General features: G+C 45.3%; 1 protein-coding gene across 1 annotated transcript in view; it reads right to left on the reverse strand.

Moving 5' to 3' along the window:
* The window catches only part of ZC3HAV1 (zinc finger CCCH-type containing, antiviral 1), a 62864-nt gene extending 50744 nt beyond the window's left edge, over positions 1 to 12120 (reverse strand). Inside the window, exon 1 of the mRNA XM_045495823.1 lies at positions 11709 to 12120. Within this exon, the coding sequence (XP_045351779.1) occupies positions 11709 to 12016 (308 nt within the window). The 5' untranslated portion in view covers positions 12017 to 12120. The remainder of the gene's footprint in view (positions 1 to 11708) is intronic.
* Positions 12121 to 17185: the final 5065 nt, after the last annotated feature.

A 17185-nucleotide genomic window follows, 5' to 3' on the forward strand; every position in this document is an offset into this window, starting at 1 on the left:
TGAGCTCAAGGCGTACCAGCTGCAGGCCTCGGCCTGGGGACAGGAATGCACCTGGTTGGCTGCAAGACTCTGGGCAGCGGAGGGTGATAGGAGGATGGGGGCCCACAGAGGATGGGAGGGGTTGGGGGGGGGGTGCTGAGGATCTGGGTGTAGTCTATTGTACCAAGGGTGAGGCACCCCCAAATCGTCTCTCTGTTATTGCAGACAATGCCCCAGACTCCAGCACCCTTAGTACCGCCCATTAGAATCACCTAGGGACTTCTAAAAAATGCCAGTGCCCAAGCCATACTCCATACCAATTAAATCAGAATGTGCGGGGGTAGGAGCAGGGCATCTGTATTTTTTTTTTTTTTTTTTTGAGACAGAGGGCGCAAGTGAGCGAGGGGCAGAGAGGGAGAGAGGGAGGGAGAGACGGAGGGAGAAAGAGAGAGAGAGAGAGAGATAGAGAGAGAGAGAGGCAGGGCTCACCTGAAGTGGGACACGAGCTCACGGAACAGTGAGATCATGACCCGAGCCGAAGTCAGATGCTTCACGACTCAGCCACCCAGGCGCCCTGGGCATCAGTATTTTTTTTAAAGATTCCTCAAGTGATTCCAATGTACTGCAAAGGTTGGGACCCATCACCCTAAGTCCACATCAGGGCTGAGAAAAAGCATAGGAAGGGTAAAGCGTTGAGAGGTGGTGGTGGTGTCACCAGAATGTTCACAATTAGAGAAAGTGACCCACAAGACTCCTCTCCTCACACATACCCCTTCTCCTTCTTCCCCTGCCATCCCAACATAAATCCCTTTGGAAATTAAGAGGAATGTTAAACTAGAGGGAAAAAGTAATAAACTATTTAGCGGTGGTTTGAGGGTTCCTTTCGCGAGAGAGTAAGGGGCAGAAGCCTCTAGAATAGCCTACTCTTTGCCACACAAAGCATGTGCTCCAAAAATATATGCTGATGGAGGGGGCAAGAATGCCCCAGGCTTCCTGTAGGTCTTGTGGTTCTATCACAGAAAAGTAACAGATGGGTCGCCCTAACCCCGGAGAAAAGCAATACTTTTTTCAACTTGTGTTCAGCCTGCGCTAAAGAATCCATCTCATTTCTCTTTTATGCCCTCAAATGCCGAAGCCACATGAAACCTCGTTTTTGCAATCTACCAGGAAGCAGATCGGTGCTGTTTCTGAAAGTGTGGTTCACGGACCCCTGCAAAACAATCTGTAGGGTGATGGGGAAAATGCAGATCCCTGGGCCCAGCCCACCCCTCTGAACCAGAATGTCTGATGTGTGACAGGGAAATCTGCATTTTCGTAAGCCCTCCCCAAGTGATTCAGATATATATCAAAGTCTGAGAAGTACTGCTCCAAAGCTGGGTACCTACTATCCACCAGGGGCTACCCAAGGCTGATAAACTCAGGGTACAGGAAAAAAATGTTACAACTCTTTACATGTATTTCTTACCTAAAAAAGTAAAAAAAAATATTGCCTGGGCTATAAGATGTGGAGGAGTAGGGGAAGATGGACCGGTTAACTCAGCAGGTGCACAAGATAGCCTTAGGCCTAATAGAAATTTTCTACACCTTGATAGTGGCGAGGGTTACATGGGTATGTATCCGTTTATCAAGACTCTGCACCCTGGATACTTTTTTTTAATGTTTTTATTTAATTTGGGGAGAGAGAGACAGAGTATGAGCAGGGGAGGGACAGAGAGAGAGAGAGAGAGAGAGAGAGAGAGAGAGAGAGATTGGGAGACACAGAATCCGAAGCAGGTTCCAGGCTCCAAGCTGTCAGCACAGACCCGATGTGGGGTTCGTGAAACTCAAACTCACCAACCGTGAGATCATGACCTGAGCCGGAAGTCGGACGCTCAACCGACTGAGCCACCAGGGCGCCGCGCAACCTGGATACTTTAAATGGGTGAATTTTACTGTATGTGAATCACACCTCAATAAAGTTGATTTTAAAGTTCTTTTAAAAGATAAAAAAAAAAAAATGAGGGGCACATGGGTGGCTCAGTCGGTTAAGTGTCCGATTCTTGATTTCCGCTCAGGTCATGATCTCATATTTTGTGAGATCAAGCCCCGCACCGGGCTCCGTGCTGACAGGGCAGGGCCTTTTGGGATTCTCTCTCTCACTCTCTCTGCCCCGCCCACCCCCCAAAAAAATATTTTTTTAAAAAGATAAAAAAGTAATGGGGCACCTGGGTGGCTCAGTCGGTTAAGCGTCCGACTTCAGCTCAGGTCACGATCTCGCGGTCCGTGAGTTCGAGCCCCGCGTCGGGCTCTGGGCTGATGGCTCAGAGCCTGGAGCCTGCTTCCGATTCTGTGTCTCCCTCTCTCTCTGCCCACCCCCCCGCCCCCATTCATGCTCTGTCTCTCTCTGTCTCAAAAGTAAATAAACGTTAAAAAAAAAAAAGATAAAAAAGTGAGTAAATATTTAATATACAAACTACGAAGTTACACGTTAGTTATGTGATTTTTTTAAGTAAATATATTTATAATAGGATTCCATGCTCAAAATGTTCTCTATTGACAGGAGTCAGGAATCAAAATGTTTGGAAATTACTCCCCTAGATGACTTGTTAACCTGATGCTCAGAGTTGGTCTGAAATGGATGAAAATCTTTCTGAAGTGTGGCAGAGCCCAAAAGACGGTGAAACGGGTCTCCATTCTCTCCTCAAAACCTGAGTCCAGCTCCTCTGTTCCTGCTTGTTTGAAATGATTTCTCCCTGGGCCTGAAATCCTAGGTCCTTCTGGATTCCTTCACTCCTTTTCCACCCCCACCCTGGAGCCTTGCCAATTGCAGAGTAGCCTTTAGGTAGAGATCAGAGATACCCGTAAATATGGTCAGGACCAGTAAGCAAATGAGAAGCCTTTTATGGGAGGAAAACAAATCTGTATTTAGTTTCACCATTTAATGCTGCTATCTCTATACTATGTAAAAAGTAGAAAATCTATTGTTATCAGATGCTTCTCTGTCACTTATTCAACATTTTACCAAGATTCATAGGGCCGCCTATAATGTCGTTATGTTTCTTAGCTGAATTTCTGCAGAAAGCTGCAGAAATCGAAAGTCAGATTCGGCCAAATGAAAATAAACATGAAACAAATGTGAAAAGAGGATACAAATTCCCAAATGATTCCTACGGGCCCCACACCCCTCTGGGCCCTGATGTCACAGAAAACAGCAGTCTCTATGGCCATCAGCCTAACCGCGAGACTCCACGGACTGAGGACAACTGGTAACAGAAGGAACTTCCAGAAAGACTCCTCGGTAAATACGCCACACATATGACAGGTAACATGCAAAAGTAAAAGGCAAACCTTTGAAACAAACATTGTGCTAAGTGAAAGAAGCCAGACACAGTGGGACAAATACCGTAGGATTCCATTTGTAAGAAATATCCAGAAAAGGCAAATCCACAGAGACAGATTGGAGGTTGCCGGGGGCCGGGGAGAGGGGAAGACAGGGTAACTACAGATGGGTATAGGGTTCCTGTTTGGGGTGAGGAAAATGTTCTGGAACTAGAGAGCCGTAATGGGTGGACAACATCATGAATGTACTTATTGCCATTGAACTCTACGCTTTTTTTCCCCCAGTTTGAAGGTCATTCTTTTTTTTTTTATTTTAATTCCAGCATAGTTAATACACAGCATTATATTCGTTTCAGGTGGATGTTATAGTGGTTCAGCGATTCTAACATTACTCAGTGCTCATCAAGGTAAGTGTGAACTGTAACACTTGAAAATGGTAAAAAAATAAATAAAGACCATTACAAGCAAAAAATAAGACCAATAAAATGCAAAAGAAAAATGAAAGATGGAAATAAGAAGCAACTGCTAAGAATTAGGCGCCAAGTAAGGGAAACGTAAATTTGAGCATTAGGTCTCAGAGCGGCTGGAGACCCAGAAATATGTAATGAGTTAAAACCACGATGAGGTAAGATTTCACATTACTTGTATTGGCACAAATTTTAAAAGGCTGACGATGTCTCCTCCAGCCACGCTTGCAGGTTTTTGAAGGCCATAGCCTGCAGCCGCCTCCTTTGCCTGGCAAAGCAATAAAAGCTATTGTACCTTTTTATCTGTTCCCCGTCCCGCAAAAAAAAGGCTGATGATTGTCAAACGGCGAGGATATGAAGCAAGGGAATGCTCATATTCTCCCAGTGGTAGTAAAACCTTGTATACACACTCGGAAGACAAGTTGGTACCATCTCATAAAACTAAAGATAAACGTAGAAGTTCTACTACTAGACATCTAAGGAACTCTTGGTACACACGGAGACACATCCCATAAAATTCAACGCATCAGGGTTTGTAACAGCAAAAAACTAAAAAACAATCTATATTTTGATAATAAGAAAACACTGACATATAAAGTACACACATTTCCTACAAAAGAAAGCTCTGCATTCGAAAGAACTAAAGCAGGGGACTCGGAGCAAAATGGAGGTCCACGCAGCAAGTGCCCAAATGTTGAAAAGTAAACAATCAAGCTCCGAAGTGGTTCAATAAAATACGTTCCATCTTCCTGTCTCAATAACATGCTTTCATAATGAGCTGGAAAGCCAAGTTCGAACGGAGAATTCTCAGACTCCACCAAGGTCTCTGGTGGATATAGAAGGATATAGAAGAAGGGATATAGAAGGGATATATAGGATATAGACAGAATAGGATAGAGGAGGATGAAGAAAGTCGGCCCTGGCTTGCAACTCTGGCCTACCACTTCTCTCTTCTCACCCCCGGCCGTGTCCCACACTGCTGGAGCCATCATACGGAGGCAACAGACATGCCAGCCGCACGTAGGAAGACCTGGGGAAGAAGCCATCCAGGCTGTGGCTGCGGGTTCGGGAATTCCAGGGTCCCAGAAACCCAGAGCATGGTCTAGAATGAAAGTGGGGACTAGAGGTTCTAGATGGCCTCATGGACTCCTCAAAGAGTGAGTAGGGACACAACTAAAAGAGGGCCAGAACTAGGGTTGTGAAGCAGAGGCCCCAGGGCAGAAGTCCATCTTGTCCAGGTCTCCAGACGGTACAGAAACATAAACAGGGCTCTCTGTACATCAGGGGTGAGTCTCAGAATCATCATGTTGTGCACACAAAAGCAAATTAAATCCAGTATTTGCACACCTAGTATTGATATCATTTATAGGCTTGAAACCAGGCAAAACGATACGAAATATTGCTTAGAAAGACACACTAGAGGCGCCTGGGTGACTCAGTCGGCTGAGTGTCCGACGCTTCATTTCAGCTCTGGTCATCATCTCGTGGTTGTGGGATTGAGCCCCACATTGGGCTCCACGCCCCTCTCCCCTGCTCACTCTCACTCTCTCTCTCTAAAATAAGTTTTTAATTCAAAAAAAGAAATGCACACATATATTTAAAAAACAGTAAATGTATGGAAAAAATAAAAATCAAACGCAGACCTGTATCAGTATGATTGCAAATTGGTACAGCCACTACAGAAAGTACAGAGATTCCTCAAAAAGCTAAAAATTGAACTACCGTAGAATCAGCAATCCCACTTCTCGATATATATCCCCCCAAAAATGAAATCAGCATCTCAAAGAGATACCGGCACTACCAAGTTCAGTGTAGCATTATTCACAGTAGCCAAGATATGGAAACAACTTAAATGTCCATCAACCGATGAATGGATAAAGAAAATGCGGCACACAGATGCAGACACAGATATACAGATATGCCAAGGAATATGCATGATTCAAAAGAAGGAAATCCCACATGGATAAACCTAAAAGACAGTATGCTAAGTGAAATAAGCCAAACACAAATAACTATATGATCTCTTATACGTAGAATCTAAAAAGTCACACCCACACAAGGTCAAATGGTGGTTGCCAGGGACTGGAGTGGGGAGTGGGGTTGGTAAGGGGATCCCGGTCAAAGGATACAAATTTTCAGTTATAAGATGAACAAATTCTGTAGCTCTAAGGGACACCATGGTGCCTGTAGATAACAATAATGTCTTCTCAAAATTTGCTAAGAAAGTTGATCAGAAGTGTTTTCATCATCAAAAAAAAAAGAGGGAAAATTGATGAGGAGATAGATAGGTTAATTAGCTTGACTGAGGGGAATTATTTCATAATGTATACATATATCAAAATATCACATGGTGGGGTGCCTAGCTAGCTCGGACTCGATCTTGGGGTCAGGAGTTCAAGCCTCACTTAGGTATACAAATTACTTAAAAAAAACAAAAACAAAAACACCACATTGTAATACCTTAAGTATAAACAATGTTTATTAGTCCATGCTACCTCCATAAAGCTGAGGAGGAAAATAAAACAGTTTATTTATCTCTAGTTATCACGTATAAGATGGGGGAGATGATCAAGAAAGAGAATTCGGGGGGAGGGATAACAGCAGTATTGTATTTCTGAAGTTGATTCATGGGTACACAGGTAACTCATTGTATGCTTTATATATTTTCATAAGACTCAAATACCACATAATAAAAACTTCAGAGAGAAAATTACTTTAAAAGTAAACAATTTATGCCCTTTTAATTGGCATAAATGTAAAAAGTCTGATAATACAAAGTGCCAGCTGGCCATAAGATGGGGACACTGGGGACTCTCAAACATGAAAATATTTGTCAGAATCTAGAAAAGTTGAAACTGCAACCATTCAACACTCAACGCAGCAATTCCACTTCGTAATGACCCACTCTGGAAAAGCACCAGAGACATGTATATCCTTGACAGCATGGTTTGTTATAGCAAAAAAAAAAAATTGGAAATATCCCAGATGCCCATTATTGGAGCAGTAGGCACTGAACTGTGCTATAAATCATATGAAATACTATATAGCTGTTAAAATGAATAAAGTGGATCCTTATGTATCAACATGAATAGATCCCCAAAAAGTAACACAGAGTAAAAATTCTGAATACATAAAACATGGGGCGCTGGGCTAACTCAGTCAACCTATCTTGGAGTTGTAAATTCGAGCCTCATGTTGGGTATAGAGATTACTTAAAAATAAAATCTTTAGGGGCACCTGGGTGGCTCAGTTGGTTAAGTGTCTGACTTCAGCTCAGGTCATGATCTCATGGCCTGTGAGTTGGAGCCCCCATCAGGCTTTGTGCTGACAGTCCAGAGCCTGGAGCCTGCTTCAAATTCTTGTGTCTCCCTCTCTCTCTCTGCCCCTCCCCCGCTCACGCTCTCTCTCCTACAAAAATAAACATTAAAAAAATTTAATAAATAAAATAAAATCTTAAAAAAAATACAAAACAATACTATATTTTGTGCATATATATATATATATATACACACACACACACACACATATATATATATATATATACACACACACACACACACACACACACACATACACACACACACACACACAAATGTATGTGGGAGGAAATTATAAAAGCATGGGGGGGCAGAACACACACCATAATCCTAACTGATGTTGCTTCTGAAGACTGGAGGGAATGAGACTAGGAAATAGAAAGTAGTTTTAGGCTTGTTATGGTTTTTATTTTCCTTTAAAAGATAAGCAAAAATGAAAAAACGTAAATATTTATTCTGAGAGACGAGTCGTAATCTTATTATATAGTACTTTCTTTTATAGAACTTTTGTTATATTACATATTGAGAGTATATACATACTCTGATGCTCATCATATTATTCTTTGCAATTTGGGTGGGTTTTTTTTTCAATTTATTAAATAGTCAATTAAACCTCTTCCCATCTACCCACCCCACCCAAAGTTACAATTAACCAAACGGGAAAGGCATACAAACAGGAAAGAGCCCAGAGGAAACACCCACATTGGCAAAAAACCGCAAAGCTAGTTGAAAACGCTCAGGCAGCCTGCTTTACACAGTTAAACAGTCATGCTTGAAAAACAAAAAACAAAAAAACTTGAATTAATGAAAGGTCGTACTTCACACTGCTACTTCACAACACAAGTGGCTAGTTAAGAAACCGTGCAGTGATCTGGATTCCACAGTAACTGCCAGCTACCTGCTATGCGACCTTCGGTAAATTTCTGAAGAGGTCTGGGCCTGAGTTTCTCTATATTAAGATGGGATTTATAACACCTATCTCAAGAGCTATAGTAAAGACTCTCTTGGATACCATCTCTAAAGTGCTTATCATAATGCTTGATAGCTATTTGTTCAATGAATGGTAGTTATTGTTTGCGACAGATCTGGGATTAGAACTCCACGTGTGGGCATGTATTTCAGTAAAGCAAAATAGAAATATCTAAACTGATGCACCAAAACAAATAAATACCCAACAGTGAAGCAAGCCCTTGTTGACTAACATGTACTGCTAAAAGCAATATAAGAGAAAGACTAGAACTGCAAGATAGATAGGAGAAATCCTATCCGTGAATATAAAAGAATTTTTATATAAGGAAATATAAAGGAAATTCACTAAGTCCAGCAAATTGCAAACTGCCCTCAGGCAGAGAAAGGTAATGGTTAAGTTCAATATGAGTATCAATTGGTCAACAGATCCCATTAACCTGTAATCCACAACCTTTAGACTTCCACATGTCAAGTTTTAGATGATTTTATGAATTTTCTAAGAAGGGGGAATAGTTTTAAAACATACTTGGGGAAAAAACAGATTTTCGAGGTTTTGAGTCAAAAAAAAAAAAAAAAAACTCCCAAGAGCCCTATTATGAAGACACAATGCACTTTAATGGATTAAAAATTTGTAATTCTCCTATCCAAAAGTAATGAAAAAGGAAATAAAAAATACAACTAGACCAATAAATGAAGTAAAAATTCATCACTTCACTAATAAGTTTAAATTTATGGTTTAAAATGGTTTTGATGTTTCAAACCACACACACACACACACACACACACACACACACACCCCACACACAAATACCAGAATAATATTCATAAAACAAAAAACTAAAGTTCCTTAAAAAAAAAAACACTAAAGTTTTTAAACATATTGTGTGTAAGAAATTGAAAGTTTCGGGGAGCCTGGGTGGCGCAGTCGGTTAAGCATCCGACTTCAGCCAGGTCACGATCTCGCAGTCCGTGAGTTCGAGCCCCGCATCAGGCTCTGGGCTGATGGCTCAGAGCCTGGAGCCTGTTTCCGATTCTGTGTCTCCCTCTCTCTCTGCCCCTCCCCCGTTCATGCTCTGTCTCTCTCTGTCCCAAAAATAAATAAACGTTGAAAAAAAAAAAATTAAAAAAAAAAAAAAATTGAAAGTTTCTATGGGGCGCCTGGGTGGCTCAGTCGGTTAAGCGTCCGACTTCGGCTCAGGTCGGCTCAGGTGACGATCTCACGGTCCATGAGTTCGAGCCCCGCGACGGGCTCTGTGCTGACCGCTCAGAGCCTGGAGCCTGTTTCAGATTCTGTGTCTCCCTCTCTCTCTGACCCTCCCCCGTTCATGCTCTGTCTCACTCTGTCTCAAAAATAAATAAACGTTAAAAAAAAAATTGAAAGTTTCTAAACATACTGGATATGCAACATTTTTAAACAATTATGGATTATGTCTTTATAGGTTTTTTCCTGAAGATTCAAGTCCTATTATAAGATAATCAGGGAAATTTGAATGCCAACTGGATATTAAAGTATATTAAAATTGTAACTGTAAAGAATTATAATTGTTGTACTGAGGTTATGTGAATAAAATAGAGTCCTTATCCTTTAGAGATACTAAAGAATTTACAAAACACATAACACGTTGGAGCCGGGGACAGGGATGGAGAGGGGGAAATAAATGAAATAAGATTGGCCATATTGTGAAGACTGCTGAATTGAAATGATGGGCACATGGCAGTTCATTATTCTCTTTTCTCTACTTTAGTATATTTTGAAAATATCCAGAGTTGGGGCGCCTGGGTGGCTCAGTTGGTTAAGTGGCCGACTTCGGCTCAGGTCATGATCTCGCAGTCCGTGGGTTCGAGCTGCGTCGGGCTCTGTGCTGATGGCTTAGAGCCTGGAGCCTGTTTCAGATTCTGTCTCTCCCTCTTTCTTTCTCTGACCCTCCCCTGTTCATGCTCTCTCTCTGTCTCAAAAAATAAATAAATGTTAAAAAAAAAAAAATTTAAAAAGAAAATATCCAGAGTAAACAATTAAAAGAGAAATACGTATTTAAAACTAAAAGCCAATGCTAATTGAAGAATTTTTAGTAAAACAGGAAAGAACCAAAAATAAAATAAAATAAAAAGGTAACGAGGCCTTACAACTCCTTGTTATTCAGTATAGTGCTAGAACATTCTATCCCTTTCAATCTTCTACCTCCACCATCCTTTCCTCCTCCCAGATTTCCTGGGTTACTCTGACTTAGGAGGACTCCCTCTACACTCATTCATGATGTACCTCCAACTTAGAAACATACTTTCAAATTGGTGCCTCACAAAATTGTTTACCATTTTGTCCCAAACAAACTTTAAAAGAAAAAAAACTATCTCATTTACCTCATCCATTTAAAACACCTGTATTTTGTATGCTTTTACTACACATATATTGGGGGTTAGTAATCTAAAATTTTTTCCTAAAAATCACAAGATCAAAAGGTTGATGGCCACCATTTTGCACACCAAGACATCACTTAAAAGTTTTTAAGAAGGAGCCAAGGGTGAAAAGTACTACTACATCAGGAAAAATTGAGCAGAAGTGCACAGGGAGACAAAACACCGGGAGAAAGACTATGGTCGGAGACAATCGTTCACTAGTTGAACAGACGTTCAACCAGAAGTGGGATGGGACGGAACTGGGCAGGAAGGGGACAGGAGCCCTCAAGAGAAAGGCTTGGTGATTAAGGTATTGAGAAAGGTGAAGAGGGAGTTGGGGCAGGGTCAGAGACCCTGCCCTGGAGGAAAGAAGAGGAGAGTGACTGATTGGCAGCATATTCAGGTACTGATGAGAGGAAGAACCCAGATGAAGCAGGAAGGCAGGGTCAGCCCGTGTACAAATGGAAGCCATCTTTGGATAGGTGACAGCTGAACCCTAGGGAGTGAGCTCTCTTAGGGAGACACTGGGAAGACAGGTCAAAAGGCTTAACCCAAATTCGGGGCACACTAGATTTAGGAGGCCAAAAAAACGAACAAGGGGAAACCCAGAAGCAGCTGCCTGAGGGATAAGCCGCACTATTTCAAAGTGGTCCCAAGAATGGGCGGTCACCAGTTTGGGCCACCAGGGAGACGTTGGGGCAGGAGCACTGGGAGAGGACACTGCAACATCGAGGAACCTTGAGGAGGCCCTTTCAGGGCAGGCGGTGCGTACTAGCTTCGGAGATCAGAAAAGTGATAATGAGGGGCGCGGAGGCGGCCATGAATGGACGCCCAAGCGAAAGGGCCAGCTCGCTGCGGTGGAGACGGATCCCGCTGCGGAGGGTGCAACACGCCTAGGGAGGAAGACAGCGCCTGAGGGAAAGACTCAAAATTCCAGACAGTGGGGGCGTTTTCCTTCGTTCTCAAACCTGCCTCCAAAAGTTCTAGACCCAAGCTCGCCCCAAAATACGGTATCCCCGCAGTCTTCCCCGGAGCGATATCGGGTTGGCCAAATTCCAGAAAAGATCTGGAGGCGCTGGACGGAGGGGAACCGCCACCAGCAGAAGCACGGGCGGGGCAGGGGCTCTCCCAGGGGAGCAGAGAGGCGGGACGCCGGAGGCAGAGGCGGTCGGGTACGACGTCCGCGCCCGTCGCGGAGCAGCGGGCCCCCGACGGTGCTCCCAGACCCGGGCCTGAGGAAGCCGCCCCTTCTCCGTGCACTCACCTCTCCGACTGCGAATAGCGGCATCGGCCCAGCAGGTTTAGTTTGCAGAGGTGCAGGTCTTCGCACGGTCTCTGGCAGTACTTGCGACGGCAGACCCGGGCTCGGGTGGTGGCCACCACGAAGCCGGTGACCCTGGCCCTGTCGCCGGTCTCCAGCAACACGAATCGGTCGGGCCCAGCCGCCTCCAGCACTTCGCGGAGCTGCGCCTCGGTGAGCGCGATCTTTTCGAGCAGCGCGTCCAGGGCCATGCGGCCCCCGTGGGCGCACAGGATTTTGGTGATGAAGCAGCACACCTCCGGGTCCGCCATGGCGCGCTGCGCTGGCCGGCCGCGGCGCGGGACGCTGCTCCGGGGAGAATCGAAACTTATAGGAGCCCCGGGGGCGGGGGCGGGAGCGGGCGGTGCTGCGCTGGGCGCGCCCGGGACCAGCGAGCGCGCGCTCCTCGCCGCCGTTAGCCGAGCCCAGCGGTTTCGTTTTCCCGCTCGGCCCTGGGTCGGGAGGCCGGAACTCGCCGACCCGATCCCCGTACCGGACTGAAAGTGAACCGCGACGGCAGCCGAAGGGAAAGAAAGCGAACGGCGCGTGCGGGTCTGCCGGCGACTTCCGCAACCGCCGGACTCCTTCGCTGGGTTCTTGGCTCCGCCAGGGTGACGTTCCCCAGCTGGGCACAGCGAGGCTTCTTCCGAAAGAATTGAAACTAAGAATGATCTGGGGCCCCGGTGGAGTTTTTTATAAGCCAGCCCGTGTGGCGAATGACGCGAGTCTTAGGAGCCCCCTGGAGGAGTTCTCTGTTCTCCGCCCCACCCATTCCGGGAAAAGAACCGACCCTAGCGAGCGCTCGCCCGAAGCTGGGTGCCCGGCCTCCGCTCTTGGTGAATCTTCTCAACAGCTCCAAGGATTAGATGCTATTATCCTAATTCTGTACTTCAGGAAGTAAGTAACTTGAGTAGACACAACCATTAAGCTGGAACCTGGATGTACCCGAGGTTCTCCAGATCTGGCCCCACGCCCCAGATCGTGGTCCACCTGGCCAGGACCGATGTGCACTTTCTCCCCCAACACCATGCCCTCTTAAAGAACAGCGATTATTGCTCTCGCTCTTTTTCGTCTTCGCAAGAGCTTTTTGAAGAACCCCCCCCCCCCTTCTTGCCACTGTTTTGCCTGCCTGTGATCGGTAACTGGGGTGTCCCAGGTACCACTTAATTCTCAACGGCAAGTGGTCACAGAGAGGCATGCTTAGACATACCCCGAAATTTCAGATGGGTTCCTCTCTTTGTGCGTTTGGACAAGGCCTTATCCCTTGTGGAGACCCTCTTGGACCCCCAGAGTCGGTATAAAGATGGTCTTAAAGTGAAAACATTCGGGCTACAGAAGATGCAGAAGGAATTTTTGCCTGAAATTCTCAATCTCAAAGCAGAGCCTCCTTCAGATACAGCTGCCTTTAACCCCCTTCCAAGGGAGATTCCTGCTAATTCAGCCGCCCTGGGAAGACAGACTGCCCACCATTAGCATCAGAAAGCCCAATAGAACCTTCCTTATTCTCCCATTGAAGCTCTAAATAAACTCTTTTGTTAAATTGAGATAGATAAACTTCAGCTATTCCAGGACTTTTCCATTACTGGAAGCTCCCCCCACCTCCCAATGTGAAAATAAACCTTGTCTTTTCCCCTGTTAATCTGTCTATTGTCAGTTAATTTGCACACCCCCAACCACCATATCCAACCCTATCCAAGTTGGAAGAAGAAAAAGGTTTTCCTTCCAACACTCCGAAGTTAAAAAAAAAAAGGGGGGGGGGGTCATTGATCAGATAGGAAATAAACCTTTTTAAAAAATTTTATAGAATTCATGGGCACCTGGGTGGCTCAGTCGGTGAAGCATCCGACTTCGGCTCAGGTCATGATCTCCCAGTTTGCGAGTTTGAGCCCTGTGTCGGGCTCTGCTGACAGCCCTGGATTTGCCCAAAGCCCTGCTTTGGATTCTGTGTCTCCCTCTCTCTCTGCCCTTCCCCCACTCACACTCTTTCTTCTTCTTTTAAAACTTGTGCGTATGTATGTATGTAATCTCTACAACCAAGGTGGGGATAGACCTCATGACCCGAGATCAAAATCACATGCTCCTCTGAGCCACATAGGCACCCCCATTTTGAAGAATTTCTTAAGTTTACAACTGAATCCTATAAATTAAAAAAAAAATTTTTTTAATATTTATTTTTGAGAGAGAGGGGCATTCTTCAAATGATCAACAGAAATTCTCAGTTTGGTAATTCCTGGTGGATGAACTATGTCTCTCAGGAATAGAGTTCTTTGGCATAAAAGCCAGCCAAACATGGGGCCCACACAGGATCATCTGGCTTGTTCCCTCTAGCTATCACTTCCATAATTGTCTTCGATCCACTTGGCCTTATTTGTGTTCTAACAGGTTCCCGGGACTGGGTTTTCATTGTCAAATTCAACATAGCATTTTCCATGTGACCCTTACATTAGTTAGTCGCTCTGAACATGCAAAAGTTAAAAAACAAAAAACTAAAAACTGGTCCCTGCCCCCAAGAAGCTTGTATTTGAGAAGACATGAAAAAAAATATTAAAACATAAGGGAATCGGTGGCTAAATGCTGCGATGGGTATATAGGAGAATGGAGGAGGAAGAGTACAGTCTGGCTAAAATGTTGGGAATAGAGGTCTAAAATTCTCAATTCAAATCCATGAAAAACAATTATAAGGGAAAGTGGGAAGGGAAGAGGCAGACATTTGGGGAAATTTTGAAATTCCTGCTGTCACAGGTTGCATTCCCCTGATAAGGAGTTGAGATGTTCAGACGATTCCCTGGGGTGTAACACTGGAGAAAGTCAAGGGAAGACGTAGACTAGGGCTATGGCAGCTGTCAGACAATGATACGGATCTGACAAAGTTTGCCAGCCCGATGGGGAGCAGGAGTGAAATGTTGCAGGATTTCGTTTTACCTCAATACCCAGGAATCATTGTCTCGCTGCTTCAGAGAATGAAGAGATGGACACAAATGAGCAGCCGTCAAAAGTTTATTAGAGTATCAGATTAGACAGTAAGAAGAGTGTGAAAGCTCTCTTTGCACAGAGGAGACATTCGAAAGTGAATGCCCAGGACTGTAGGCAAGGGTCCTTGTTTTATAAGGTTCTGGTCGCCCCCCTCCCTTTCCCTCCCCTCTTGTGTCTTCTCAGGTTTTACCCTTATTGGCTTGACAACTCTAGGTGCTGGGTTGTCCGTTCCTGATTGGCTCGTTTCCATTGTATGAGGGGTGGCCTCTGGCCATATCATTCCTTGTGGGTCATACCTCTTCGGTCTACTTATTTTTAGTCAGGTCTTTTTGTCAAATTCCTGAGGGAAACCCCAGGGAGGGTAGGTGTGGTATCTGTTACATTCTTAAGAGGAACCTTACGCCCAGAGGGGTTTGCTGTGGTCAAACACTCCCAACATTGTTCCAAAATATGTGTTTTTCCCCCCCACCCAGGAAACTCAGGCCCTAATTTTTCCCTCTCTGCCTATTTTATCCTATTTTTCCCTATCATGCTAACATTGGGCAGAAAAGCCCAAGCCCTCGTACCGCCACCCTGCTCAGTCGTGGCCCGGGGCCACTGGACAAGTACATGACTCGGGCTCAAACACTGGAGCAGATCCCGAAGGAGCTAAGGCTGGAGGGTATCAGCTCCACACATCTTCTAGCTGTTGGGCAGCAAGCCCTGCCTTGAAGGGGGTCTGACTGACACACTCTTGTCCACTACAGTCACCCTGTGTGCCACATGGATCTATTTGTCCATCCGTATTCAGGGGACGGCTCCTTCAGGGCTTCGTGGGCCACTCTTCTTCCTGTAAGGAAACTTAGAAGAGGAAAACTAATGGAATGAACTCTAGCCCCTGTCACTGCAGTGGGTTGCAAGGCCACAACTAGCCCTTAGCATAGCCCTCCACCAAAGGGACCCCAGGGTAGTTCAGTACCTTAACTGTCCCACTCTTGATTTTGGCTCAGTTCATGATCTCACGATTCTTGAGTTTGAGCTCCATGTCGAGCCCCGCATCCAGCTCCACACTGACAGCATGGAGCCTGTTTGGGATTCTGTCTTTCTCTCTCTCTCCCTCTCTGCCTCTCCCCCGTTCAAACGTGTGTATGTGTGTGTGCGCACGCGCTCTCTCTCTCTCTTTCTTAAAAAAACAAACATAAAAAAAATTTATTTGAGCATCTCAAATCTCCCACTGCAGAGATTTCCCTTCACCACTGCTTTTCAAGACTATAGCCACCCTCCATTTTCAGCTCGTACTGCATACTGGGATGACTCATTCACAACCCCAACTTGGGCTTTTTCCTTCCTCCTTTAGCTGGTTATTGTGGAGCCGCCTCATATGGTCCTAGGAGTAAGCTAGGGCTGGGACGCCAATGTAACCTAATGAATGACATGGAGACGTGGGCTGTGTATTCATGCAGCTTGTCTGTACCTTCTGGTCTTGGTTGTGCTCCATATCAGATGGACCAGTTTCATCTTAGGATGGCTTTAAAAAAAATTTTTTTTTAACGTTTTATTTATTTTTGAGACAGGGAGAGACAGAGCATGAACAGAGGAGGGTCAGAGAGAGGGAGACACAGAATCTGAAACAGGCTCCAGGCTCTGAGCTGTCAGCACAGGGCCTGACGCGGGGCTCGAACTCACGGACCGTGAGATCATGACCTGAGCCGAAGTCGGCCGCCTAACCGACTGAGCCACCCAGGCGCCCCTTCTTAGGATGGCTTTAATGTTAGGCCTGCCTGACCTGTCGATGTGTCCGATAGGACCTAGCTTGTGATGGCCCATTCTGAACCCATGATCATTTGTTTTCTCTACCGGGGCCCGGTAGCAAGCTAGGAGCTGCTTTTTAGAAGGAGTGTAACTCTTCACCACAGTGGGTAGGAACTTGTTCCGTAATCCCAGGGGTCTACATTGTGATTCTACTGGGATGTGCCGCCAATGCCGCACTTACTCCATCACTGACACCTCCAACACTGTAGGCTCTGCTCGATTATATAATCTGAACAGAAGGGCTGTTTGTATCACAGCCTGGACCTACTGCAGAGCTCCTTCCTGCTCTGGGCCCACTCAAAGCCAACAGCTTTCCACGTAACCCAGTATGTGGGCAGCAGGACTGTTCTTAGGTATGAAATGTGTCTTCTCAAGAACCCAAAGATTCCTAACAGGCTTTGCGTTTCGTTTTTTTCCAGGAAGGGATAGGAGATGTAGCAAGGCGTCTTTTTGGGGGGAGGAGATGTCCCAGCGTGCTGCTGGATCATCGGTCCCCCAGAATCTTTGGTGAAGTGGCAGGTCACAAATCGTTGTAGGACTTATCTCCCGCTCTCTGGAGTGGGTACGTCATACCAAACCTCTAGCACAGTCTCCGCCTTTTCCTCCTCCTGCCTGAGCAGTACGGTATCATCCGTGAAATGAGTCAACGGGATGTTTGTGGGATGTCCAAACGTTCT

Source organism: Leopardus geoffroyi, chromosome A2 (genome assembly GCF_018350155.1).
Source record: "Leopardus geoffroyi isolate Oge1 chromosome A2, O.geoffroyi_Oge1_pat1.0, whole genome shotgun sequence".
In the NCBI taxonomy this organism is placed as follows: domain Eukaryota; kingdom Metazoa; phylum Chordata; class Mammalia; order Carnivora; family Felidae; genus Leopardus; species Leopardus geoffroyi.